We start from the raw sequence: 26,624 nt of genomic DNA, 5'->3' as shown, positions 1-26,624 counted from the left end.
AAAGAAGGAAGGAAGGAAGGAAGGAGGGAAGGAACAAAGGGAAATTGTAGTGTAATGATACCTGAGTACATAAAGAATGCCCAATATTCATGAGATTTACCCCTGGGAATGTTGAACAAACAGCAATTAGCATAAATACTTAAGTTTAACCTCATCACTCTGTTCAGATTATCTCCCATGAAGAATATTTCCAGTAACAGATTTTGTTCCGGTAAATATCCACTTAACCTTGGAAATCTCTACTGTTCTGTGTAGTTCAACAGCCTGGAGCAGCTATGCATCAACTTCACCAATGAGAAACTGCAACAGTTTTTCAACCACCATATGTTCGTGCTGGAGCAAGAGGAGTATAAGAAGGAGGGCATCGAGTGGACCTTCATCGACTTCGGGATGGACCTGGCTGCCTGCATTGAGCTCATTGAGAAGGTTCATATGACTTTCATGGAAGGGTCTGTCTATGAGGGTGACTCTCTGATGTCTTAAAGAATTGAGAGATGAACAAATTGGAAGCACACAATTTAGAAATCACTTCTTTACAACTTTTACATGAGAAGGGTTTAGGGGGGTTACCTTCATTTACTTCTTTCCCCATTTTGTTCTAATACTGGTTCATATCCAGCTTAAAGGCAGCTGTGAAACTCTATCTGTGACAGTCAGCTTCACTGGAACTGTTCTCACTAGTTCTAATCTGCCTCTATTATAGTTCAGGATTTAGAAAATCCTTTTCTAAATAAAGACTGATGCAGAGATGATACAACCAGCGTACCAGAAATCAAGGACTCAAATTGCTTGTACTACTTAATAATTTATATTTAAGGAGACAAAACATCTAACATATCTTAAGTAATGTTTGGGTTATTTATATTAATTTTCTTCCTGTACACGGAGTCAAATATTATTCACAAAGTGTGTATGTGTGTGTGTGTGTGTGTGTGTGTGCCCACGCGTGTGCACGCATATGCAGGCACTTAAAAACATGCAAGTATATCTCCTGTGCATATGTGGGTACCAGAGAAGGATGCTAGGTGTCTTACAGTGTTATCACTGTATATTCTCTTGAGTCAGGGCCTCCACTAGGCTGGTGACCTCCGCCTGCCCCACAGCAGTGGGGTTACAGGTATGCATATGATCGTGCCTAGCTTTTATGTGGGTTCTTGCACAGCAAGCACTCTCACCCACTGAGCTTGTTCCAGTACATCCTTTTTGAAGCGAAATTAAACCTTGACAACAAGTTTTTTTCATTTAACAAGGAGAGGAGTGTACAATAATAAAAAGTATTTTACAAATTACCTGCAAATTCCTTGGGATTCCTGTCTAGCTACTCTTTTAACTGACCCTGATGCTACAGATTGGATGAGAAAAGAGATGGTGGAAAAGTTCTTTTAGGAATGACAAAGGGACTGTTAGAGCATGGAGCCTGACTTTCTCTGTTTTATATTTACTTGCGGTGCTCATAATTTAAATGACAGCCACCATGTCTGCATCTGTTGAGAAGTGAAGTTGATCTTGGTCTTCTTTTCTGAATTCAGCCACTGGGCATCTTCTCCATCCTGGAAGAGGAGTGCATGTTCCCCAAGGCAACAGACACTTCCTTCAAGAACAAGCTGTATGACCAGCACCTGGGAAAATCCAACAACTTCCAGAAGCCCAAGCCTGCCAAAGGCAAGGCTGAAGCCCACTTCTCGCTGGTGCACTATGCGGGCACCGTGGACTACAACATCACCGGCTGGCTGGACAAGAACAAGGACCCTTTGAATGACACCGTGGTAGGGCTATACCAGAAGTCAGCAATGAAAACTCTGGCCAGCCTCTTTTCCACATACGCCAGTGCTGAAGCAGGTACTGTCTGTGTCCTTCATCTAAACCAAACTATTCCCTCAAAATGTTCCTGCAGTGTTCTGGCCTCTGGGAGCCTACTCTACTGATGGTTTTTCTTTTGATCTCAGATGGCGGTGCAAAGAAAGGGGCGAAGAAGAAGGGCTCTTCTTTCCAGACCGTGTCAGCCCTGTTCAGGGTAGAGTATGAATTTAAATTGGAAAAATGCAATCAGTTTATATGGATTATAAGTATAGGATTTAGAATAAATCAGGAGGGAATGGATGGTGATAGGAATCACTTTAGCTATTAACTCTCATCAGGATAGACCTAAAGCAATACTTGGGTAGGATGATTTATTCTTTATTCCATATTGTGATTACTCAGAGCATTCAGGAACACAAATATGTCCTTAGAACCTCCTTCAACATAACATACACACACACAGAGAGAGAGAGAGAGAGAGAGAGAGAGAGAGAGAGAGAGAGAGAGAGAGAGAGGAAATGCATTTCTGAACCTCAATGTTATCCCTGTGGTGGTTGTATTCCTATCTCACTAACAGTATCATTTGAGGATGCTCTTGAATTTCTCTTTGTTTTCTCTGGGATCTTCCTATGTAGGCCAGGCTGACCTTGAACTTATGAACTTACTACGTCAGGCTCTTGAGTGCTGGATTCAGGGCATGTGCCACTTTGCCAGGATTTAAGTTTCCTTTGAAAATGAACATGAGATGCATTCTTTAGAACATTCTCCTACCAAAACACATTCCCCCCTGAGATGGGTTTGATGTTTTTAGAAAAGATGAAAGCCACCTAAAACTGAGCCTAGTGATCTGAATGGATGATTAACTACAAAAGAATAATACTTCATTTACAAAAATAGTGTAGCTTTTCCATTATATACTTGCACATTTCCATATTGCAATTATAATTCTCCCAGAGCAAGGCTACTCTGAAGACTGCTTGTGAGGATTTCTATGCTTCGTTGCCTTAAAAACTCAACTGCAGGTGTGATTTATGACCTTTGACCTACCCAAGAAATTTGTTCTATTCTTTTCCCCATCTCGCTATAATCTGCATTATCCAACAAATCAGATAGTTGCTTTGTAAACTTGTCTGTGAAAGTATTTTCAGACTTAGGTATCATGGTATTTGTTTTGATTTCTTAATGGCTGAGATGTGAAGAAGAAAAAAACCAGCATATGTAAGAGATATTTTAACGTGTGTTCTGTGTGGCTGAGTGAAACAGTCTCTGTTGAAATCAGTTACTTCATTTTTAAAATAACTCCCCCATGAACTTTAGATGGAAAATGTTTTCAGGCACCCAAGATCCACCCACACAAAATTATATTGTCTCACACTTTTACACTCTTCAAAAAACAAAACAAGAAATTAGAAGAAGCTGTGATCAATAGTTTTTTAAAAAAGGAAGTAACAGCAAAGGTTGGAATGGTTGCTAACCCAGGTTTGCACTGAGAATTACCGGCTTCTCTGAACATTATGAGTGCTAACAAACAAAAGAGACCACAGAGATCATCTTTAGTGTTTTCAGATGAGGCCCAGGGAGACATGGCAGGCAAGGCATCAGCTGGCACTCTGGTGGCAGACAGAGCCTGTAGTCTTTGTTTTCTGGTGCTGGCTGAGAATTCTGCCTGTGTATGGAGGCTACTGACTTGGCTGTCTGGATTTAGGTGTTATAATGGATCCCTTGGTAATCTGCATTTATTTCCAGTATTTTGGCCTTCTGGCTGTTTAACAGGCTGAATACTAAAGCCTTTAAAATACACAGCCTCATCCAATAGCTTAAGAATGTGCTGTATTATTTTTACTAGCCACCCCCGTCCAAAGAAAAAAGAAAACGAAAGTCAAAACACAACTTTCTCAAAACCCTTCTATCTCACTTTCTAGGAGAACTTAAATAAACTGATGACCAACCTGAGAAGTACACACCCTCACTTTGTACGGTGTATCATTCCCAATGAAACGAAAACTCCCGGTATGACATAGAGCATTGCATTGGTAACAAATTAAGCCCAATCTGAAAATTCAGCCCCCAGGATTTAACTCCTTTTCTGTTTCCAGGTGCCATGGAGCATGAACTGGTCCTGCACCAGCTGAGGTGTAACGGGGTGTTGGAAGGCATCCGCATCTGCAGGAAGGGGTTCCCCAGCAGGATCTTGTATGGCGACTTTAAACAGAGGTCAGGCCTCTTTGCTATATGACACTGAATGCTAAGAATGCTATGCGTATTCATTACCCTAATTGTGCTTTGCCTGCTATAGTTTGTGTCTTCTACTTGGCATAATTGTACAAACAAGAAGTCAAATAATTCAGTCCTGTGATAGAGGGTAGGGTAATAGGCAAGGTCACAATCTGATCTTAGAGAACAAATAGACCTCTACTTCCATTTTTTGTTCTGGGAGTTAAACAGGTACTTTTTTTTTTTTTGGCAACTGGGTAAGCAATTGCACCTTTCTGACCCTTTTGTCTGTGTTTTTACTGAGCAGATACAAAGTGTTAAATGCAAGTGCTATACCAGAGGGACAGTTCATCGACAGCAAGAAGGCCTCGGAGAAGCTCCTAGGCTCTATTGATATTGACCACACCCAGTACAAATTTGGACATACCAAGGTATGGCTTGGACTCCTGTACTCCTGACCCATGTACCCACAGCCATTTCTGTGTCTGCTGAGTGAGCCTGGGGAGACTCATGACTTTCTGTTCCTCCAGGTCTTCTTCAAAGCTGGCCTCCTGGGTCTCCTAGAAGAAATGAGAGATGAAAAGTTAGCCCAGATTATAACAAGAACACAAGCCGTCTGTAGGGGTTACCTAATGAGAGTCGAGTATCAAAAGATGCTGCAGAGGAGGTAAGGGCTGTGCGCAGCAGCGGGATCACACGGGTCCCCGAGGACTCTCCATCAGCTTTCCTCATGCACTGTGCTTTCATTCTTCCATTAGCATGAGCTTTCACCCCTATAACACATCAATCTACTTTGGTGTCACCCTTCAGGCTAGACTTTCCAGAACTTCTCTCCTGTCCTATGCCCTATGACCTACAACTCCACACAGCCTGCAGCAGGCTGTTTTCATTGCCCCACGTTTCTGACCCCAGCTCCCCATGGAATTCCATACCAAATCCACCCTACTTTGCTTGGCTGTCAAGACCTTCTATTCTATCATATTTTTCTGATACCATGTCATATCTAAGATATCCTATCATATTATCTTTCCTGTCTAGCCACACAGTCTTTCCCAGCCATGCTAAACAACTCTCTTACCTCCTATTCTCATGCAGACCCTGTCCCCTCATCCATATCTACCTGGTTACCCCCTTTTCTTCTTTCCCCAATTAACTTCACAAAACGTATTTATACAACAGTCTTACTCCTTGCTCTAGCCACTAGCCACACACACACAGTTTGCTCATTTTGTTCACCTCTATTTTTGGGTTGGCATTACTAGAGTTTTTTCCCCACCCATCTTTATCATAGCTTGTGTAGTGGTATCTGCCTTCTCAAAGTCAGAATCCCTAGCAACTGAGCTGACACAATTAAAACCTGCATGCTATCAAACCCAAAGATGCCTGCATGTTGCTGTAAACCAGCCAAACCTCGCCAGCCCATTGCTACCATTTGAAGAACTATATATTACCATTTCGATTTTTTTTATGTGAATAGAACAATTTTGGAGTTTACTCGTTGCTGAAAAATTCCTTCCGATGTTAACGAACTTACTGAACTGACAGGAGTCAATTAGAGAATTTAGAAAGGACAGTTTATTATCTGAAGACACAACAGAAGAGTGGCTGATTCAGTGGAGATCAAAAGAGGGAAGGTTGGAAAGGTAGAGTGGCTGGGCTGAGGGAAGGTGAATCATTCAACCTATGGCCCCTCCCGTTGCAGCTCACAGCTAGGTGGCAACAGGGGAACAGCACAATCCCATTCCAATGGCCCTGCTTTCCCAGCCACCACTCTCATTTGAGGGTGCTCTTTCTGTGGCAGGGGTTGCTCAGACAGCTCAGTCTGTGCCCTCCAGGCTCAGCCTGTCTTTGCCAGCTCACCAGGGGTTGAGCACACTCAATTGCTCTGTAGGGAATAGCACTCATGTTAGCAAAGTGGCAATACTGAAGACTACAGACTATACTCTGATTGTGAGAATGAACATGTGTTGGTACAGGAAAAGCCTGTTGTCTGCAATAAATGTCAATCACATTGCTGCCAGTGGAACGATTTCTCCATCTTTTCCCACGTTCCAGAGAAGCCCTGTTCTGTATCCAGTACAACGTCCGCGCCTTCATGAACGTCAAGCACTGGCCCTGGATGAAGCTCTTCTTCAAGATCAAGCCCCTGCTGAAGAGCGCAGAGACTGAGAAGGAGATGGCCACCATGAAGGAAGAATTCCAGAAAACCAAAGATGAGCTTGCCAAGTCAGAGGCCAAGAGGAAGGAGCTGGAAGAAAAAATGGTCACTCTCCTCAAAGAGAAAAATGACCTACAACTCCAGGTTCAATCTGTGAGTGCTCAGAGGTGACCACGTCACTTCACCATGCTACTGTCTGGCCTTCCAGTACTTACAGCATAAGGATTTTCTTGGGGAAAAGGGGGAAAAATCTTTTGGGGGATAGCTTTATTTTGTTAGAGGTTTGCTTACCTTTCAATGTTGTATTGAGGAGGAAAGCTACAATTGCTGCCACATAACTAAGAAGAAAGGGAAGAAGATTCAGTAACATCACAACATTTAACAACTTTGAAGTAAGCTAAATCCCAAAATCTTACTCAAATATTTTACCTCTTTGGCTTAGCTACATTGTCCCAGCCTTAAAAATAAAATTCTGAGCTAAGCCTACTAGCACAGGCCTTGAATGCCAGCTACTCCAGAGGCCAAGCCAGGAGGATCCCAAGGTCAGGGCCTGCCTGAGTTATAAAATAAATTTGAAGGCAGACTCAGCAATGGAGTGAGATTTTGCCTTAAAAAGTTAAAAGGAGCTAGAGATACAGTCCACGGGTACAGCATCTCCCATCTTCTCGAAACTCTGGATTTAGTCCCTAGCACAAACACAAGAAAGCAAAACAAACAAATAAACAAAAACAACAAAATCTGCAGGGATAGTTCTATTTTTAAAATCCAAGTGCTTAAGATTGTCTTATAAGTCAAGATAATAATAAACTCTGTGAGTTTAAGGCCAGTGGGTCTGCATAGTGAGTTCCAGGACAACCACGGCTATGTGAGAGTCCCTGTCTCAAAAAGCCAAAACAGGAAAGGTCAAGATAATCATCTCTCTTTTCCTCAATCCTTGAGATTTAACTTATTAAATACACACCCTTGCATTTACTCAGGCTGAACTACTACCCTGAAAGGCAGTGCAGGGCATCCTCCCCAACCCTTCCTTCTGTGTGAAGGAGTCTCTTAAGGTCACTATTGATGAGTCCAAGGAGAAGCTGAAGTCATTGTGGGGAGTGAATTTAGCAACAGTGCTTCAGACAGATATAACTTCCCATTTCCTTGGTCAACAAGCCCAACAATGTTAGAAAGAAATTGTAAGAAAGATACTTTTCCAAATGCTTAAGACTAGATGATGTCTGTCTCTTTTCATGGTGGATCAGTAAAAGTAAATATGCCCTGAGACATCCTCAGCCTCAGCCACTTCAAACACTGAGACAAAGCAAACACTGAAGGAAAAAGAGAAAGCCCTGGGGCAGAGTAGTCTGCTAAATTCATGGCTGAATTCTTGAGTCCTTTAATTAGTTACTTATAAAATTTTATAAAGCAGTACAATTTCTCAGAATTACTTGTTCTTATATATTCTGAAATTCATTTTGAGGATAATAGGTAATTCTTTAAACAGAAATGGAAACTTCAAGCCATTATAGTATTGTTACAGACCTTCATAAGAGTTTGAATGCATTGAAAATATTGCTTCGTGAAAATGCATTTAATTTAATTTTTAGTTTTATTTCTTTAACTCTATTTGTCAACCAGTATGCTAAAAAAAAATAATAACTGAAATCAAAACTAACCAATGTCACTAAATCAACAACTTTGACAATAATAACTTAATATCTCTCAGAAATAATTTATTACAACCTCCTTTTCTATGTATGAAAAACTGGGGGAAAAGCAACTTGGCCAAGACAATACCTATGGGTGTTTGGAGACAAGAATCCAGGCTCCTTACTGCCCTGTCTGAAGCCCCCTCTCCTTTTCCGCACACAATTCTACAATAGTACCTTCTCCAGGTCAATCTTTGTGCACACTTCTTTGCTTCTAAACACCCAGTCTTACTTTTTAATTAGTTGCATGTCTCTAAGTCAGATAAAATAGTCAATTAAAGGTGTTCTTACATATGAATTTCTCCTGCTGAGAAATTCAATACAATTCCAATGAACACTTTGTGCTATATATATATATATATATATATATATATATATAGTAAGTTGCAAAAGAAGGAACAAACAAGTGTCTTAATGAACCCACAGGAAGCAGACAGCTTGGCTGATGCTGAGGAAAGGTGTGAACAATTGATCAAAAACAAAATCCAGCTGGAGGCCAAAATCAAAGAACTAACCGAGAGAGCTGAGGATGAAGAGGAGATCAACGCTGAGCTGACAGCCAAGAAGAGGAAGCTGGAGGATGAATGCTCAGAGCTGAAGAAAGACATCGATGACCTTGAGCTGACACTGGCCAAGGTTGAGAAGGAGAAGCATGCCACAGAGAACAAGGTATGAGATGCAGACATGGAAAGTTTATGACTCTTTTTTAAAAAATTATGAAGTAAAACATGAGAGCAAACCTATTAAAACATAACATGTAATGCAAACATGTTTGCTTCCTAAGGTGAAAAACCTCACGGAGGAGATGGCAGGCTTGGACGAAACCATTGCCAAGCTGACCAAGGAGAAGAAGGCCCTCCAAGAGGCCCACCAGCAGACCCTGGATGACCTGCAGGCAGAGGAGGACAAAGTCAACACCCTGAGCAAAGCTAAAACCAAGCTTGAGCAGCAAGTGGATGATGTAAGCATATTTTAAATGTCCTTTTGAAATATTCCTTTAAATGCATTTCAATTTTAATGGATTTCTTTTCGCCATCAGCTTGAAGGATCGCTAGAGCAAGAAAAGAAACTGAGGATGGACCTAGAAAGAGCCAAGAGGAAGCTGGAGGGGGATCTCAAACTGGCCCAAGAATCCACAATGGACATCGAAAATGACAAACAGCAACTTGATGAGAAGCTTAAAAAGTAGGCGCTCCAAAAAAGAATTCTATGCAATGCCATCTTTAAAATAATTTACATATTAATATGTCTGCTATTCTGTCTAAAGGAAGGAGTTTGAAATCAGCAATTTGATAAGCAAAATTGAAGATGAACAAGCAGTAGAAATCCAGCTGCAGAAGAAGATCAAAGAGTTGCAGGTGAGTCATCTCAGTGTGTGTGTGTGTGTGTGTGTGTGTGTGTGTGTGTGTGTGTGTGTGTGTGTGTGTGTTGTGACAGGGCCACACTATGTCATACAGATTGACCTCAAACTCACAATCCTCCTGCCTCAGCATCCTGAGTTCTGATATCAAAGGCATGGACCACACTGCCCAGCCCCTCATCTTTCTGCTTTTCTACACACCAAAAAACACAAAAGTTGGAATGAATTTGAGATGTGTTGATGTACTTGTTTGATTTCCAGGCCCGCATTGAGGAGCTGGAGGAGGAAATCGAGGCAGAGCGGGCCTCCAGGGCTAAAGCAGAAAAGCAGCGCTCTGACCTCTCCCGGGAACTGGAGGAGATCAGCGAGAGGCTGGAAGAAGCCGGTGGGGCCACATCTGCTCAGGTGGAGCTAAACAAGAAGAGAGAGGCTGAGTTCCAGAAACTTCGCAGGGATCTGGAGGAGGCAACCCTGCAGCATGAAGCCACATCAGCCGCACTTCGGAAGAAGCACGCTGACAGTATGGCGGAGCTTGGGGAGCAGATTGACAACCTGCAGAGGGTCAAGCAGAAGCTGGAGAAGGAGAAGAGTGAGCTGAAGATGGAGATAGATGACCTCAGCAGTAATGCAGAGGCTATCGCCAAAGCTAAGGTACCCGACACAGTCCCTAGAGGAGGGCAACAAGTCAGAAAAACAGCCTCCAGAAAAACATGGTTTGCAGGCATTCTATAGCATTATTCAAATATTTTCCATCCTAACATATTCCTGTGGTTTCATTTTCTAAAAGTACCCACTAAGATGACTTTACAATCCACTTAAGTGAGTGTCAACACTATTGGGATATAATGAGTGGCTTCCAACAAGGAATGTAACATATATCTTGAATTCTGGCATATGCCAAAGCACCAATGTCATAACTCTCTACTCATGTCTCACACATTTTTAAAAAATATATTTTATTTTTTAATATTAAAACATCTTCAGAACTTAAAGAAATACTTAAAGAATTGGGTTTATCCTTTTAATTTTCATTTGTTTATTTGTTTATTTATTTATGTTTGTATTTGCCTGTACTCAGTGTTTGATTTTTCCTTGTCATATGATCCTTAGGGAAACCTTGAAAAGATGTGCCGTACTCTGGAGGACCAGGTTAGTGAATTGAAGACCAAGGAGGAGGAGCAGCAGCGGCTAATCAACGAGCTGACCGCACAGAGAGCACGCCTACAGACGGAAGCAGGTAGAGACACCTTCTCTGGCTCCCGCACTGCATGAAAGCGGTTCTTACCATAGAGCAAAACTCTCATTGTTAGAGGGCAATCACCAAACTATCAGAACTTTTCACAGCAGTTCACAAAGGGTGCAAGGAAGCAAAAATAAGTAGACTGGTTTGTTATGCTTCTGTGGTGATCCTGCCTGAATATCTGCATTTCGACTTTTATTTTTTTGTTAATTTTGTTAATTTCCACTATCTGTTTAAGAATGAATAAAAATGCAGACACTTGTACTTGGCTTATTGCTATACCGTGAGTTCTCCTACTTCTACTGTCCTTAGGTGAATATTCCCGACAATTGGATGAGAAGGATGCTTTAGTGTCTCAGCTGTCAAGAAGCAAGCAGGCCTCTACCCAGCAGATCGAGGAGCTGAAGCGTCAGCTTGAGGAAGAAACCAAGGTGAGTTTTACCAGATATCTTCTTGACAAACCAAACCTGAGGATGCCCAGTTACATTCTACTTGAAATGTGTAGTATTACAGGATATATGAATTGAAATCACTGGACTATCACTTCCCCAGGCCAAGAACGCGCTGGCCCACGCCCTGCAGTCCTCCCGCCATGACTGTGACCTGCTGCGGGAACAGTATGAGGAGGAGCAGGAAGGCAAAGCCGAGTTGCAGAGGGCGCTGTCCAAGGCCAACAGCGAGGTGGCCCAGTGGAGGACAAAATACGAGACGGACGCCATCCAGCGCACGGAGGAGCTAGAGGAGGCCAAGTATGTGACGTGAACTTAAGAGAACAAATTTATGCTCTCCATGCTGCTTAACTCAGCAACTTCCATGAGAAGTTACAGGGATCTTGCTGGTGATGAAATGAAAATACCAGTAGCTAACATTTATTGAATGTGGTTTACTTTGATTACGTCTGTTTCAATCCAGGAGCTGAAGCGAAGGCAAGTTTTGCCTTTCCTAGTCATCTCCATTCAAGTGCTTCACACCCATGGGCTCATTTAGCTTTAATAGCAATGCTAGGTCGCTGTCATTGTTTTTCTCCTTTTGATGGGAGAACTGAGGCTACAAGAAGTTATCTTCCTAACCTGAGGGTATAGACTTATCTAGAGGAATGGCTGGTATTGGAACCAGATGTTCTGATTCCACAGGTCTTCTTCTTAAGCTGAGTGGAGAGACAGACATCCCTCTTAAAACGCACAGTCAAGTTCCCTAAACTGTACAAAATGTCTAGGATTGATCTAAAGGAGATACAACTTTTGTCTTGGTAGACATAGGGCAGCTTCAAATGCACATTCTTGGGTGTCAAGTTTACGAGGGTTTTCTGTATCTTAAGGATGTGTGGCCTTGGTACAGCACTGTGATTCAAGCAAGAATATAGATTATTCAAATGAAAGTCAAACTCCCCTCTTTTTGTTGTGTGGATTATCCAGATTATCTATCAATTGTGTTCTCTAGTTAGATAGCCCAAACATAGAGGATTTAAACAAATTAGCTATTATCTGGGGGCAAGGGGTCATAAGAGGAATCAGAAAGTCTGAGAAAACAAACATGTTTGGTATGCTTTTGTCCAATGATGGTATCTAGTTAGCTTCAACTTCTTCTTGGCTTAAGAAGAGCTATGCAAACCAATCCACAATGTTGTCCTAGCTAATCATTTTCACAGTCATCCCCAATCAGAACTCCTATAAATCCCAAGTCACTGAATGCATTAAGGCAGCTAGCACTGACAGCAGCCTACAGGAATCCAGGAACATTCCAAGAACTACCATTTTGGAACTTTCCAGTTTGTTATTCTAGAGGGAGAGTTTGATGGTCACTGCTTTGAAACACAGTTGGTTTTACCAGTGTAGGACAGGACAATGAGTAGGATCCACAGCAGTTATCACTTGGCTCCTGGCTTTGGCCAGGTCTTGAGAGTCTGGATAACTTCTCAGGAAGAAGCTGGCTCAGCGTCTGCAGGCAGCTGAGGAGCATGTGGAAGCTGTGAACGCCAAATGTGCTTCCCTGGAGAAGACGAAGCAGAGGCTGCAGAATGAGGTGGAGGATCTCATGCTGGATGTGGAGAGGACAAACGCTGCCTGCGCTGCCCTAGACAAGAAGCAGAGGAACTTCGACAAGGTGATCTAGCCTACTTAACTTTATATAAACTTTATTTGGTCTTCCTCCTCCCTGTCTCGGCTGACAATCTATGACTTTTTAGGTTCTATCAGAATGGAGACAGAAGTATGAGGAGACTCAGGCTGAGCTTGAGTCCTCCCAGAAGGAGTCTCGCTCTCTCAGCACTGAGCTGTTCAAGGTGAAGAACGCCTATGAGGAGTCTCTGGATCAACTCGAGACTCTGAAGAGAGAAAACAAGAATCTACAGCGTGAGTCTCAACCTTCCCAATTGTACTTAGCCCTGGCTAGACCCTCTCATGTTGCAACCTTCTGGATCCTCCCACATTGCCACTATTCCAACTATTTTCTTCTTGTCTGTTCTTCCACAGAGGAGATTTCTGACCTGACCGAGCAGATCGCAGAGGGAGGGAAGCACATCCATGAGCTGGAGAAAATAAAGAAGCAAGTGGAACAAGAGAAATGTGAGATCCAGGCTGCCTTAGAGGAAGCAGAGGTACATGTTACTGTGTTATGGTGGAGAATAAAAGGAAAACACTAGCAAAAATACCACACTGAGTAATGGTACCATGAACTGAATACAATACAGTAGAGCAGAGACAATTCAAATATGGGGCCTTTGTGCCCAGGGAAGTTAGATGATTAGTAATGCCAATACTGGGGCTGGAGAGATGTCTCAGCTGGTAAGAGCTCTTACTGCTCTTCAAGAGGACCTGAGTACAGACAGTTTCCAGGACACACACATCTGTGATTCACAACCACTTACCTGTAACTCCAACCTCAGATCAGACACTGTCTCCTGGCTTCATAGACATACATCCACACACATGACATACATCCACACAAACATGTATGCAAAAAAATACACTTGAGAAAAATACAAATCAATTCAGCTTCTTAGAATTTATCACAAGAAACTCATCTTTAAAAGTGGTAAGACAAAAAAAGATGTGCAATAAAAGAGTAGCACCTGTAGAACAGCAGAATTCCAATAACAAATTTAGTATCATTAATAGGCCAGGAGAGGTTATACATACCTGAAATCCCAGCACTTGAGGGGAGAGGCAAGAGGATTATCCCAAATTTAAATCCAGCTTGATCCATATAGTAAGACCCAGGCTGGCAAAGTAGGTTAAGGCACTTTCCACCAAACCTTACACTCTCTGTTTAATTTCCTGAACACACAAGGTGGAAGAAGAAGAGCAACTCCTACAGATTTATCTCTGACCTTTGTGTTCTCTGTCTCTCTCTTAGTTACTTATCAAATAAATCAGTGGAAAAACAGGAAAAAAGTATAACTAATGTGGGGGAAGATTTATGTAGACATAAACATTTGCTTTTAAAGAGTAAGACATACATTTGCACATACAACTTTGATTAGATAAAAATAGGTAGAATAGGGGAATCTGAAGGATCATGAACAAGCCCAAGGCCAGCCTGAACCACAAAGCAAGAGAGCCTGCCTTAAAATTTAGTATAAAAAGTGTACCACGTTTAAATAGTTGCCTCTCTTTGTGGGACAATGGGAAACTGTTTTTACATATTGTCCCTACATTGTACAATGAATATGCACTATATAATAAAAAAATTAAACTTAGAGTTTCTAGGCCAAATTAGTATTTTATATATGAAGATTGTAGCTTATGGAATATTATATATACTTATATAAAATTAACCAGATAGTTCTCTTCGCACTGCCATGAATCTTTTTTTTTTTTTTTTTTTAGATAGGGTTTCTCTGTGTAGCTTTTGAGACCAGGCTGGCCTGGAACTGACAGAGATCTGCCTGCCTGCCTCTGCCTCCTCAGTGCTGGGATTAAAAGTGCGTGCCACCACTGCCCAGCTGCCATGAATCTTTAGATAGTGCACAGTACTATTATTGCTAAGATGACCTGTATAATCCATGACCAGATAAACAAAAAAAGATTCCACCTCAGGTTCTTAGGACAACTACATTGACTTTGAAGTTCAATAAGATGACAGCAATAAGAGCTTGCCTCACAAACTCAGAGTAGATGCCAACCATTCGAGTTCTCTTCCACTCAGTGCTGACTGATCACTGTTTCCTTAAGGCATCTCTGGAGCATGAAGAGGGAAAGATCCTGCGCATCCAGCTGGAGCTGAACCAAGTCAAGTCTGAGATAGACAGGAAGATTGCTGAGAAGGATGAGGAGATCGACCAGCTGAAGAGAAACCACATCAGAGTCGTGGAGACAATGCAGAGCACCCTGGACGCGGAGATCAGAAGCAGGAACGATGCTCTGAGAGTCAAGAAGAAGATGGAGGGAGACCTGAATGAGATGGAAATCCAGCTGAACCATGCCAACCGCTTGGCTGCGGAGAGCTTGCGGAACTACAGGAACACACAAGGCATCCTGAAGGTAGACGTCCATTAACCTCACAGAATACACCTGTCTGCCATCCTTACAATTACTCCTTAAGCAATGTTTTAGCCCCTTCCCAACTGCTGTGATAAGATACCCCAGCAAAAAACAACTTAAAGGAGAAAGTATTTATCCCCGCTCACAGGTCATCCATCCAGTCGTCATGGTTGGGAAGTCAAGGCAGGGGTCCGTGAAGCAGCCACAATCAGGAACAGAGAAAAATGAATTCAAACTAGTGTTCAGCTGGCTTTCTCCATTTTATAAAGTCCAAGATCCCCTGCCCAAGGAATGGCCACTGTAAATGTGGGTCTTCCTATAGCAATTAACATAGTCATGATAATCCCCCTGTGGCAATGCCCATGTTCTCTTCCAGGTAATTCTAGATCCTGTCAAGTTGACAGCTAACACTATCATAGTCACCCCCCACTTACCAAATTATACAGTTGAATGCACCTAGGCAGCCAATTAAAAGTGTTTAAAACATAACAGTTCCCAGAAGTTATATGTAGCATAAACAGAAGCCAAAAGATGGAGAAATGAAAAGATAGAAAATAGACAGACTTTCCACAAAACAGGCCTGAGGTTGAGTCTTAGTTTTGTCACACTCTGACTCAGGCAAGGTAATTAACCTCTCGGGCCTGTTACTTCTTCTCCATAATTAGAGTAAGTTTCCCACCTCAAGGACAGCAGTTTGGATCAGATGAGATGGCAGATGTCAACCGCTATGTGGAGTATGTAGAAAATGCTCTATTAATGATAAATAATAGTGACATGTATGTGACAGACAACAAGATAAAGGCAGAGACAGAGCAAGAATCTGTCTCTTGATAATTTGTTCAGACACTAAACAAATGCCACCATCATTCTTAAGCTCATACAAATGACAGGCAAATTCACCTCCTGTTCCTAGAACCAATACACTGTTGTAGCTCATTTCCTAGGTGGTCATTTCCTCCTCAGAAAAGTCAAGATATGTTTTTAACATACAGGACACCCAGCTGCACCTGGATGATGCTCTCCGGGGCCAGGAGGACCTGAAGGAGCAGCTGGCAATCGTGGAGCGCAGAGCCAACCTGCTGCAGGCTGAGATCGAGGAGCTGCGGGCCACACTGGAGCAGACAGAGAGGAGCAGGAAGATTGCAGAGCAGGAGCTGCTGGATGCCAGTGAGCGCGTGCAGCTCCTCCACACCCAGGTGAGCAAACACTGGTGCACTGTGAAGTGAAGTGGGAGTCTAGAGTGTAAGTATGTACATATAACCAAGGATGGGGCTGCATCTAAACCACCACTGCAGCCTGAGACAGGGTGATAGATGACCTTGTTGTGCACTCCTATGTCTTTTCTAGACTGTCTACCAAAATAGGGTTTGTGGATTTAGAAATAAGGTTAGACTTTGAGGGTTATTTAAAACTGTGAAGAGTAACGCTGAGTCAACATGCCGTTGACTCCAACCTGAAACACGTTTCGCAAAGCGCTTTCTGGGGCACATTGCAGTTCAGCTGCTCTGTGTTTTCTGTCCTTATGCCCTTACAGAGCACTTAGCATCCCTTCTTTGTTCAGGCATTAAATGTGGTAGCAGCCCCTCATAAGATCTCTGTGATACTAAAATAACCACACTCCAGCATTCCCAAATACTCCTCTTCAAGAACACTGGGTTGATATTTTAAGAACATATTTTCATTAAACAAATGCAGAAACCTCCCCACTGCCTTGCCCCACATACGTACGTACATACATACACACACACACACACACACACACACACACACATACACACACACACACACACACACATACACACACACTTCTTTTGAGAAACTTCTAGTGCCATGAACTCACACACACACACAAAAAAAAAAAAAAAAACCCAAAAAATCAAAAACTATTATTCCCAACCTTTTACTCAGAGAATACTATAAAACAAACAAACAAACAAAAAGGAACAAATAACAGATGACTACTAATATGGGCATTCAGTGTTATTGTCTTGAGATAGGGTCTTCCTACGTAACACAGGCTGGACCCATATTTATGATCCATGTGCCTTAGCCTCCAGACTGCTGGGATTACAAGCAAGTATCCTCATACCCTGTCAATACAGGCAGTCCTAAAACTTCAGAAGTTCCCCTATATAACTCACATAGGCAGGAAAGGACTAATTACCGGAAAGGATGATCCAACCATGCAAAGGGTTAGACAAAAGTAGAACATCTATAAAAATCCCAACCAAGAAACCTAAAAATCTTATAAATTTCCAATGTTTTTTTGTTTTGTTTTGTTTTTATTTGTTTGTTTTTACAGAACACAAGCCTCATCAACACCAAAAAGAAGTTGGAAAACGATGTTTCACAACTCCAGAGTGAAGTGGAGGAAGTGATTCAGGAGTCACGCAATGCAGAAGAGAAGGCCAAGAAAGCCATCACCGATGTGAGCACCACACACACGTTACCCCTCGCAACTGTGCTGCCTGACACCACGGGATTCATTGTTTTCTTGGTTGATTTTCTTTTCAGGCTGCCATGATGGCAGAGGAGCTGAAGAAGGAGCAGGACACCAGCGCCCACCTGGAGCGCATGAAGAAGAACCTGGAGCAGACAGTGAAGGACCTGCAACACCGTCTAGACGAGGCTGAGCAGCTGGCACTGAAGGGCGGCAAGAAGCAGATCCAGAAACTGGAGGCCAGGGTGAGTGTCTTCCTCCCTCAGCCTGGGAAGGGCAGGGGAGGCACACTCTTCTTGTCATGGGGTCAGGAACACTCTGCCCACACCTGCAGCATTCCCTAGGGTAATTAACATCCCCCAGCACTGACTGGACATACAGAGATACATCTTTCTTTCTTGGTTGCAGGTCCGTGAACTTGAAGGAGAGGTTGAAAGTGAACAGAAACGTAACACTGAGGCTGTGAAAGGGTTAAGAAAACATGAGCGAAGAGTAAAGGAACTTACCTACCAGGTAAGAGGGATAGCTTTCTAGAATATATAGGTATTTTGCCCAAAGGGAAAGGGAAACTCTGGTGACCACTTCGGTGACACTCGAAACATGCATGTTAACTCTGTGTATGTAAAGGACAAAGACGGAGTTGCTAATCACAGGCATACACGGAGCTAGGGTGGTGAGGGAGGCCTTTACACAAAACATAGAATGGGGCATGCTGGTCAGCAGCAGAGTACATACTCCACTTGGGCTTGATCCCCAATAAGGGGAGGGAAAATGGAAGGGAGGAGAGGAGAGAAAGAAGGGGGGGGGGGGAGAAGGGAGGGAAAGTAGCTTAAGAGAGAAAAGAATATAGTGTTAAAGCAAAGTAGGCTAGATGGCACTCCTAGTGTGGTCCCTCCCAGAACAGCAGGGTAAGGATTAGAGAAAGTGCATGGATTCTTTAGTGCAGAGGCCAGCTAGACACAGGGCACATTTAGCAAGTGTGACCACTGTTCATAGCATAGGTTGGGTCAAGTTTACCCCAGACCCTCTTTCCAGCATGTAAGCAATTTATTCTGGCATAAGTGGTAGACTAGTTCTTGGGACTGAAAGCACATCTTTTTAATTTTTTTCAGACTGAGGAGGACCGAAAGAATGTGCTCAGGCTGCAGGACCTAGTAGACAAACTGCAGGCGAAGGTGAAATCCTACAAGAGACAAGCAGAGGAGGCTGTAAGTGTTGTTGGGGTTTTGTAGCAAACTTCTGTTCAGGGAGAAACTGTGTTAAAACAAACAAACAAAAAAACACGTATTGGCAAGGAAGAAAGGAACACAGTAAGCATCTACGATTCATACGTTTTCTGGGGGTTGGGATCTTGCAAATAGAAATGCACACACACTCCCGTGCTGATTGTAGAATAGGCCTCAAGAGGTATGGTTTTCTGGGGGCTGGGGAAAGAGAAATCTCCAAATACCCAGCCTTAACTGATAGCAACACACACACAACAGAATCGAAGCAGCCAGAATGAACAATTCCTCTCAACATACACAAACTCAAGTGTTCCCAAAGTGAAAAGTTGATCCTCCATCCCTCACCCCCCCCCCGCCCACTCCCCCGCATGCCCTCCCACACACACACCCTACTGACTTGATGACTCACTATACAGGTAAGGCTTTCCTCCCTGTAGCTATCTTCCAGCAACTGGAAGAACATGAGGCCCAGGGTCCTGCACTATCAAACCACAAAGAACTATGATAGAGGATTCTCCAGCTGCACCCCACCCCAAACCCCACCCCCGCTGTGCCCAGCCCCCATTCTTCTAGATATATGTGATAGGAAGGAAGAAAGGGCACAGACAGTAACAGCCACACAAAAAGAGGCAACTTTTTTTAAAATCTGAGTTCCGCTTTTCTCCTTCTCCTGTATTAGTTTTAAAACACAGGGGGAAACATGTCTAGTGAGATTTCCAAAGCCATTTGTTAAGGTTTGCTTACTGAGGTCTCTGAGGGTACCTGGGTCTCTTTTTTTCTTTCCACCTGAGAAACACATCCAAAAAAAAATGTAAACAAGGAGATGAAGAGATGACTCAGTTGTTTAAGAGCACTGGCTACACTTTCAGAGAACCCAGGTTCAATTCCCAGCACCTACATGGTGGCTTATAACCTTATGTAACTACATTCCCAGAGGATCCAATGTCCTCTCCTGGCCTCCTCGGGTACTGCCTGAATATGTTGCAAAGACATATATGCAGGTCAAACACCTACACACATAAAATAAAAATAAAGTAAATCTTTTAAAATCAGGGAGGCGGTGAGCCGGTTTGATAAAAGTTAGGTCCCTTCTGGCTGAAAACCATTTCTCCTTTCCTTCCTTCAAGTCAAAATTGTCACTAGAGTTACAAATTGGGTTGAAGCTGGAGGTCAGACACAACCAACAGCTCCTGAGAAGGGAATATGATTGTAGATGATCTGGCCTGGTGACACATATAGCGATGCCCACAGCATCTAACTGCTGCCCGAACTCTTGTCTGTTGTCAGGAGGAACAGTCCAACGCTAACCTGGCCAAATTCCGCAAGCTCCAGCATGAGCTGGAGGAGGCTGAGGAGCGGGCTGACATTGCAGAGTCCCAGGTCAACAAGCTTCGTGTGAAGAGCAGAGAGGTTCACACCAAAATCAGTGCAGAGTAAGCGCACCTTCCCGAGGCTGCCGAGTGGCTGAAGAAAATGCGCAGAATGTGCTGCTTCTGGCCACTTGCTTCACCGTGTTCACTTTTTACCTAATGTCGGCTAAATAAAAACTACAGCACGTTTATAAATTGAACCAGACTTCCTCTCTATTTGCAGAATTGTTTGATGGACTCAACCTAGTTGTTGTTGTTGTTTTCATCATCTATGGATGGCTGTGTGGCGTTGTCTTTGTTCACTTCCTGTTGTCATAATAGAACACTGGACCAAAAAGAACTTGGGGAAGAAAGGGTTTGTGTGGCTTACAGGTCACTGTCCGTCAGTGGGAGAAGCCAGGGCAGGAGGTCAAGGCAGGAATATGCAAGAACTGAAGCTGAGACCATGGAGGAACCCTGCTTCCTGACGTGCCCCACCCCCTTTACTTTCTTAACACAACCCAGAACCACCCAGGGGTGCACCCTCAAGCCAATTCGATGGAGGCAATTCCTCAATTGAGGGTCCTTCTTCCCAGGGGACTTTGGTTTGTGTCAAGGTGACTGACCAACACTAATGGCACAAGGAGTTCTCCATCATCCAGAAGCCTTTTCCCAACTTCAACCTTGAAAGCTCCCTCCACCACACTGTATGTCATGCAGGGATTTTTGTTTGAGATAGAGTCTCCCTATGCTACCCAGGCTGGATTCAAACTTAAGATCCCTTTGCTTTAGCCTTCCTGCTGCTAGGACCACAGGAGTGCAGGGCCATGATTGTTCTAATAAATACCTCTGGATGGCTACAAAGGATTAAGGAAATCCCTCTCTGAGGGTGTCTCTCTGAGGGTGCCCCTCTCTGAGGAAGTCTTTCCAGAAAGACTCATTCATTTACTCACTCTCTGGATATCCTGAATTTACCCTGTGCCAGGCACTGTCTAAATTCTGTGGATGTCACAGAGAACCAGCAGCCCTCAGGACATTTACACTCTACAAGGAAAGAAAGACAATCAATAAATAACTATGAAACTTATCAAGTCAGTGCAAGCAGAAAAGCTAGACTTCGAGGGGAACAGTTGCATTTTACTGAGACTAGTCATGGGAGGCCTCTCGGTTTCAAACATTTTCAAGCAAAGACCTGAAGGAAGCTAGAGAGCAAGGCATACTGAGTGTTTGGGGACCAGGCCTTTCAAGACAGAAAGAACAGAAGATGCCAAGACCCTACAGCAGGGGAACTGTAGCTGCTCCAGGAGAAAGGAAGTCAGTCTGGCTGTGGCTACAGACCAATGAGAGGTCCAGGGGCTCATCATTCAGTGGCCCTGGAGACACCCATGGCCTTGCTTGCTTTACTCAGAGGCCACTGGGAAAGAAAGCCTGAGAGAGTCTTAAGCAGTGGAGTGAGGTTAGCATGCATTTCAAAGGAATCTCTCTGTCTGGCGTGTTGAAAAACAACACAGAGGGAACACAGGTAGCAACCAGGGCAGCGAGGAACCCCTGTGAAGCATACGGATTTTGAAATGGATTAAACCAGACAAAGAGCATTGGGAGATAATTAAAAAGTCTATTCTATATTTACTGAAGGGATCACGGAAGACTTTTAGATGGGCTAGATGAGGGAGGGGGGAAGGAGGGGAAGGAGGACGGGAGAGGGGAGGAAAGTGGAAAAAGAGCAGGAGAAGGAACAATGAGGAGTGACAAAGGGAAGAAAGGCCTGGAGGAGTTCCTTCCGCATGCACGGGTTTTACAGCAGGGTTTGGCACCCAGACATGTGGAGGCAGTAGAGAAAAAAAAAGCAATGTAGGCAAAACTTGCCTTTCCGCTGTTATTCCACCTTCTAGCATCTACTCTCCGCCACCCCTCACCCCATCACAATCAATTTTTTACAATACCAATGGCAGAAGCCACAGTCGCAGGTTATGTCTCCAGTAACAGTGAAGGCTTAAAAGAAAAAAGAAGGGGAGACAATTACCAAACATTTTCTCAAGTACAAATTTGGGTCACAGAGGAAATAAAAATCACAATCATAAAAATGGCCAACAGCAAACGAGAGGAAACGTGAGCTTGGCTTAGGCGAAGACTTTTTCAGCTCTAACACCAAAAGCATGAGCCATAAAGGGGAAAAAAAACATAAGCTGGGCTTCAAAACGCAATGCCTCTGTCCTTTGAAAGCCACTGTTAAAGAGAATGAGAGGAGAAGCCACACACTAAGGCAATGTTTCTGCAGACATTCAAACAGGTGCCTGAAACAGTTCAGCAGTGTGGGCCCTAGGGAAAGAACAAAACACAGGGATACCTCACGGCACTGCTGTTAAATGACTGGGAGCGTGGTGCAGAGGTAGGGGCTGGATCTATCATACATACCTGTCGGTCAATGAAAAATGACCCAAGGGTTGGGAAGTCTTTTTTTTTTTTTTTTTTTTTTTTTTTTTTTAGTTAGGAAATGACCCCTATAGCACCACCATTCTACTGCTAGTAGCTTACTCCAGAGAGATGAAAGTATCAACCACACAGACTTTCATGGAAATGCTCACAATGTTAGTAGTAAAAGATCAAAGCAGGAGAGAACCCAGATGTCCAGCTATCCATCAACCCCCCTCTCCGGAAATGGGTAAACAGACTGTGGTATATCCACACGTGAATTGAATCCTGTAGCAAAGGACACAGTGAAAGCCCAGTAGGAAGAATCTCAAGACACCTGTGCAGACTGTTAATCACCCAAAGCATGGTTTCATTCATATGCATACATTCATGTCACAAATATGTAGTTTCCCAGAAAATGTAAACCACAGTGGTAGAGACCAATGGTTATCTGTCCACACACAAGGAGAGCTTATGGAGTCCATAGACAGACCATGTGGGTTACAAAAGAGCAGAAGGAAAACTTGGGGATTAATAGACATGCTCATTATCTTGATGGAGACGATAGTTTCAGTTGAAGAAGTTTTAAGTTACATGTAAAAGTGCAAGGTTTGAGGACCAGCAAAATAGCAGCATAGAGTAAAGGTGCTTGCTGCTAAACTTGAAGACCTGAGTTCAATTCCCAGGATCCACAATATAGAAGGAAAGAACAGGTTCCTTCAGGTGTCCTCTGAGTGCCACACTCATGCCTGACAAGCATGTGTGCCAAATTAAAAATAAAATGATAAGCCATCCCCAAGAAAGGGGGATACTAGATGAAATACAATAAGACACACGAGTCACGAAAGGAACTATGATGCTAATTGGTTTTCTAGTTTCAACACTGTCATTTTTTTAATTCTTTTTTTTTTTTTTTTTTGAGGTAGATAAGACCAAAAAAATATAATTGACAGTGAAGGTGTAAAACCCTAACTCTGTGGCTTCAGAATGGCTACTGGAACTATGCAGAAGTTCTCTGGGATGCATACATTTGAGACTGGGTAAGGGTTTGCCTGGGTAGCTTTATTAATCTGAAGTGTGATCGTTTTATTTGGGAGTTAATAAAATAAAGTGATTTTTAAAAAATAAATTAATGAACAAAAATAAATTCTTCACTGGGGAAATGTTGCTATTACAGGACTTTGGGGAAACTCATAACAGGATAATGCACACTGAATATATAAAAGGGGATACTTTTTATAGGTATAATTGCAAACTATCAACATGGTCCCATCTCCAAATTCACAGAAACTACCTATATCTCCATTCATTTAGAGCCTACTTTTCTTCACCAGCATACTGTAGCCTTTAGCATACATATCCTAGCATACATACCTCCTTCATGTGCACACACTCGAGCCCTTTAGCAACTGTGAATGATACTGTGCAGATTTCCCTCAGCTTGCAATTAGACTATGTCTCAGGAAACCCTGTCATTAGCTGAAAATGTTGTTAAAGTGAAAATGCATTTGACACGGTAACCTAACAGAGAGCTTCAAAGTACTGGTTACTTTCCATTGAGATTTCTGGGCTCACTGGGGTCATGAGTGGGCAATGTACCACACAGAAGTCCAGGAAATGATCAAAATTCAAAGTATATTTTCATCTATATGTGCATTGCTTTCACACTGATATAAATTAAACTTTTGAAAGTATGACCATCACATGTCTATGGGACATCTGTGACTGTGATTGCTACAAGGAGAAAGTTTCAAATCACACATAAAAGCAAAATCTAAAACCATGATTACATATCCATAATCCGGATTATACATGTTTAGGGTGCATGAAAATAGAGAAGAAACCATAACAAAATTGAAATCAAAGTAACGACTACTATTCTAAAACTTCAGGAGATTTCTGGACAATTCTTGGTCAGAGGGTACAAAAAATAGATAAACAGGAGAAATGAACTCAATGTACAGTGTGCAGGTTAGATTTTTATCAATGTGACACAGTTGCTTATATGGGAAGAGCAGTCTCAACTGAGAAATGACTCCAGAAACTGACTTGCAGGCAAGTCTGTGGGGACCTTTTCTTGGTTAATGATTAATGTGGGAGGGCCCAGCCCATTGTGGAAGAATCCACCCCTAGGCAGGTGGTTCAATGTTGTATATCAAAGCAAGCCCAGCTAACCATGGAGAGCAAGCCACTAGTAAGCAGTATGCCTGTGTGTGTAGTCTCTGCTTTTGTTTCTGCCCTGCTTGAATTCCTATCTTGGTCTCCCACAGTGATGGACTATATAATAGGGGCATGCAAAACAAACAAGCCCTTTCCTACCCAAGTTGCTTTAGGCCATGATGCTTATTACAGCAACAGAAAGCAAAATAGAACACTTGGCATGGTAAGTATGGCTAATGACAATATCTAGTATTCTTGAAAAATGTTAAATGGATAGCAAGTGTTCTCAGCACAAAATAACTATGGAAGTTAATGCATTTGTTAATTAGCTTGGTTTAAATACTCAAGAATGTATATATGAATACAAACATGTTCACACATGCACAAATGTATATTTATATATACTCACACAATTATGAATACATATATGCATATACATACTTATACAAGTACATATGTGTGTTTGTCCTGGATGGTTTTTATGTCAACTTGACACAGGCTAGTCATCAGAGAAGAGGGAGCCTCAATTGAGAAAAGGCCTCTATAAGATGGGGTATAAGCAAGCCTGTTGGGCATTTTCTTATTTAGTGATTGATGAAGGAGGGATTCAGTCCATTGTGGCAGTGCCATGCCTGGGTGGTGGTCCTGGGTTCTATTTATAAGCAGATTGAGCAAACTATGAGGAGCAAACTGGAAGCAGCACCCCTCCATGGACCTCTGCATCAGCTCCTGCCTCCTGGTTCTTGCTGGTTTGAGTTCCTGCCTTGACTTCCCTCAGTGGGCTGTGACTCAGCACACATAAACCAAATGAACCCTTTCTTCTCCAAGTTGCTTTTGGTTGTGGTGTGTCTTCACAGCAATAATAACCCTAATTAGGACAATATGAATACATAAATATATATGCATGAACTTCAAAATACATTGTTCTTAACACACATTTTTTGTCAATTTTTAAATTAAAAAAATTATTTTTGAATTAGTAAATCTTTGTGTGGTGTAGGCATGTGTGGGGGCCATCCATCTTAATTTTGGAGAAAGGATCTCTTACTGCCTCTGAGCTCACTGAATGACTAGACGATGGGATGACCAAGGGCTCCTTCTTTTCTCTCCCTCCCCAGAATTGAAAGCAGGTGCGGCTGTGCCCAGACCCAGCTTTTCCCCACAGATCCTGGGGAAAACAGAACTCAGGTCCTCATGTTTCCTCAGCAAGGATTTTATTGAACCATCTCCTCAACCCAATACGCTTTATTCAATAAAATTGTCCTTCCGTATGCTTGATCCTACTTTCCCAAGTGTGTATTACTTTGGATTTTTTTTTCAGGACTCATATTATTAAAATAAACAAAAATAACCTGCCTCTTAAGATTTTATATCCACTTCTCATCAAAGAGAGGGACGTAGCTGACAACAGAAAGACTAAGGGAGGGCCATTTGATGGATGAGACCATTAGCACAGCTGCTAAAAGCTGTTGCCTTTCATGCAAGCTTTTCAGTGGGGATTAAGATTCCAGAGCTAAGACCCAGCAGCTGTCAGGGGTAGAACTTACATTCTGACTCCTGGCTGAGGTAGAGGGTTGGGCACATGTTACCAGTATCAGTGTCCCCAGTCACCCTCACTACAGACTTATCAGTCACTTTTTCCTAAGCGGGAAGCTGAAGAATCAGCCGTGGGCAGATCCCTAAGCCCTGCTTAAGCGTGGAATTTACCAGCTCAATTCCATCCCCCTGGCTGCCAGAGTCCCCAAGATGCAGCTTCCTGAGGCCACAAGGAAAAAAATGAATGCCTGTGCTGTGTGATGAAGGAGAAAACATCCTGCCTTAGGAATCATATCCAAAGCAGGGCTTTTATTAGATTCCCCCAAGGCTGACCTTCACAAGTCCAGGGCAGACTGTGTTCTCAAGGTTGTCCCAGAAGCTATGGCTTGTGCCTTGGGGCACTCTTGGGGAAAGTGGGACTCAGAGCAGTATGGGGTTCAAATTATGAGAAATTCTGCTCAAAGAGTGGATAAGGGGGATAGTACTGTAGGCAAGGATTGCTGTAGAGGTTCCCACTGCCTCCCACTATTCTAACAATTAAAATAATCCACAGATTT

At 42.8% G+C, this 26,624-nt stretch overlaps 1 protein-coding gene across 1 annotated transcript in view; it reads left to right on the top strand.

Annotated features, from left to right (window-relative positions):
* The window catches only part of Myh8 (myosin heavy chain 8), a 28,982-nt gene extending 8,802 nt beyond the window's left edge, over positions 1-20,180 (top strand). Inside the window, exons 13-38 of the mRNA XM_051180374.1 lie at positions 256-426; positions 1,530-1,839; positions 1,947-2,014; positions 3,723-3,810; positions 3,897-4,014; positions 4,322-4,445; positions 4,545-4,681; positions 6,070-6,325; positions 8,290-8,532; positions 8,648-8,824; positions 8,903-9,048; positions 9,131-9,221; positions 9,485-9,874; positions 10,334-10,460; positions 10,776-10,894; positions 11,016-11,212; positions 12,383-12,566; positions 12,649-12,814; positions 12,935-13,059; positions 14,636-14,944; positions 15,937-16,140; positions 17,247-17,372; positions 17,459-17,629; positions 17,793-17,897; positions 18,497-18,592; positions 19,898-20,180. Coding sequence (XP_051036331.1) covers positions 256-426; positions 1,530-1,839; positions 1,947-2,014; positions 3,723-3,810; positions 3,897-4,014; positions 4,322-4,445; positions 4,545-4,681; positions 6,070-6,325; positions 8,290-8,532; positions 8,648-8,824; positions 8,903-9,048; positions 9,131-9,221; positions 9,485-9,874; positions 10,334-10,460; positions 10,776-10,894; positions 11,016-11,212; positions 12,383-12,566; positions 12,649-12,814; positions 12,935-13,059; positions 14,636-14,944; positions 15,937-16,140; positions 17,247-17,372; positions 17,459-17,629; positions 17,793-17,897; positions 18,497-18,592; positions 19,898-20,047 — 4,398 coding nt within the window. The 3' untranslated portion in view covers positions 20,048-20,180. The remainder of the gene's footprint in view (positions 1-255; positions 427-1,529; positions 1,840-1,946; positions 2,015-3,722; positions 3,811-3,896; positions 4,015-4,321; positions 4,446-4,544; positions 4,682-6,069; positions 6,326-8,289; positions 8,533-8,647; positions 8,825-8,902; positions 9,049-9,130; positions 9,222-9,484; positions 9,875-10,333; positions 10,461-10,775; positions 10,895-11,015; positions 11,213-12,382; positions 12,567-12,648; positions 12,815-12,934; positions 13,060-14,635; positions 14,945-15,936; positions 16,141-17,246; positions 17,373-17,458; positions 17,630-17,792; positions 17,898-18,496; positions 18,593-19,897) is intronic.
* Positions 20,181-26,624: the final 6,444 nt, after the last annotated feature.

This window comes from Phodopus roborovskii, unplaced genomic scaffold (genome assembly GCF_943737965.1).
Source record: "Phodopus roborovskii unplaced genomic scaffold, PHOROB, whole genome shotgun sequence".
NCBI lineage: Eukaryota > Metazoa > Chordata > Mammalia > Rodentia > Cricetidae > Phodopus > Phodopus roborovskii.
This window is presented reverse-complemented; position numbering and strand designations above follow the sequence as displayed.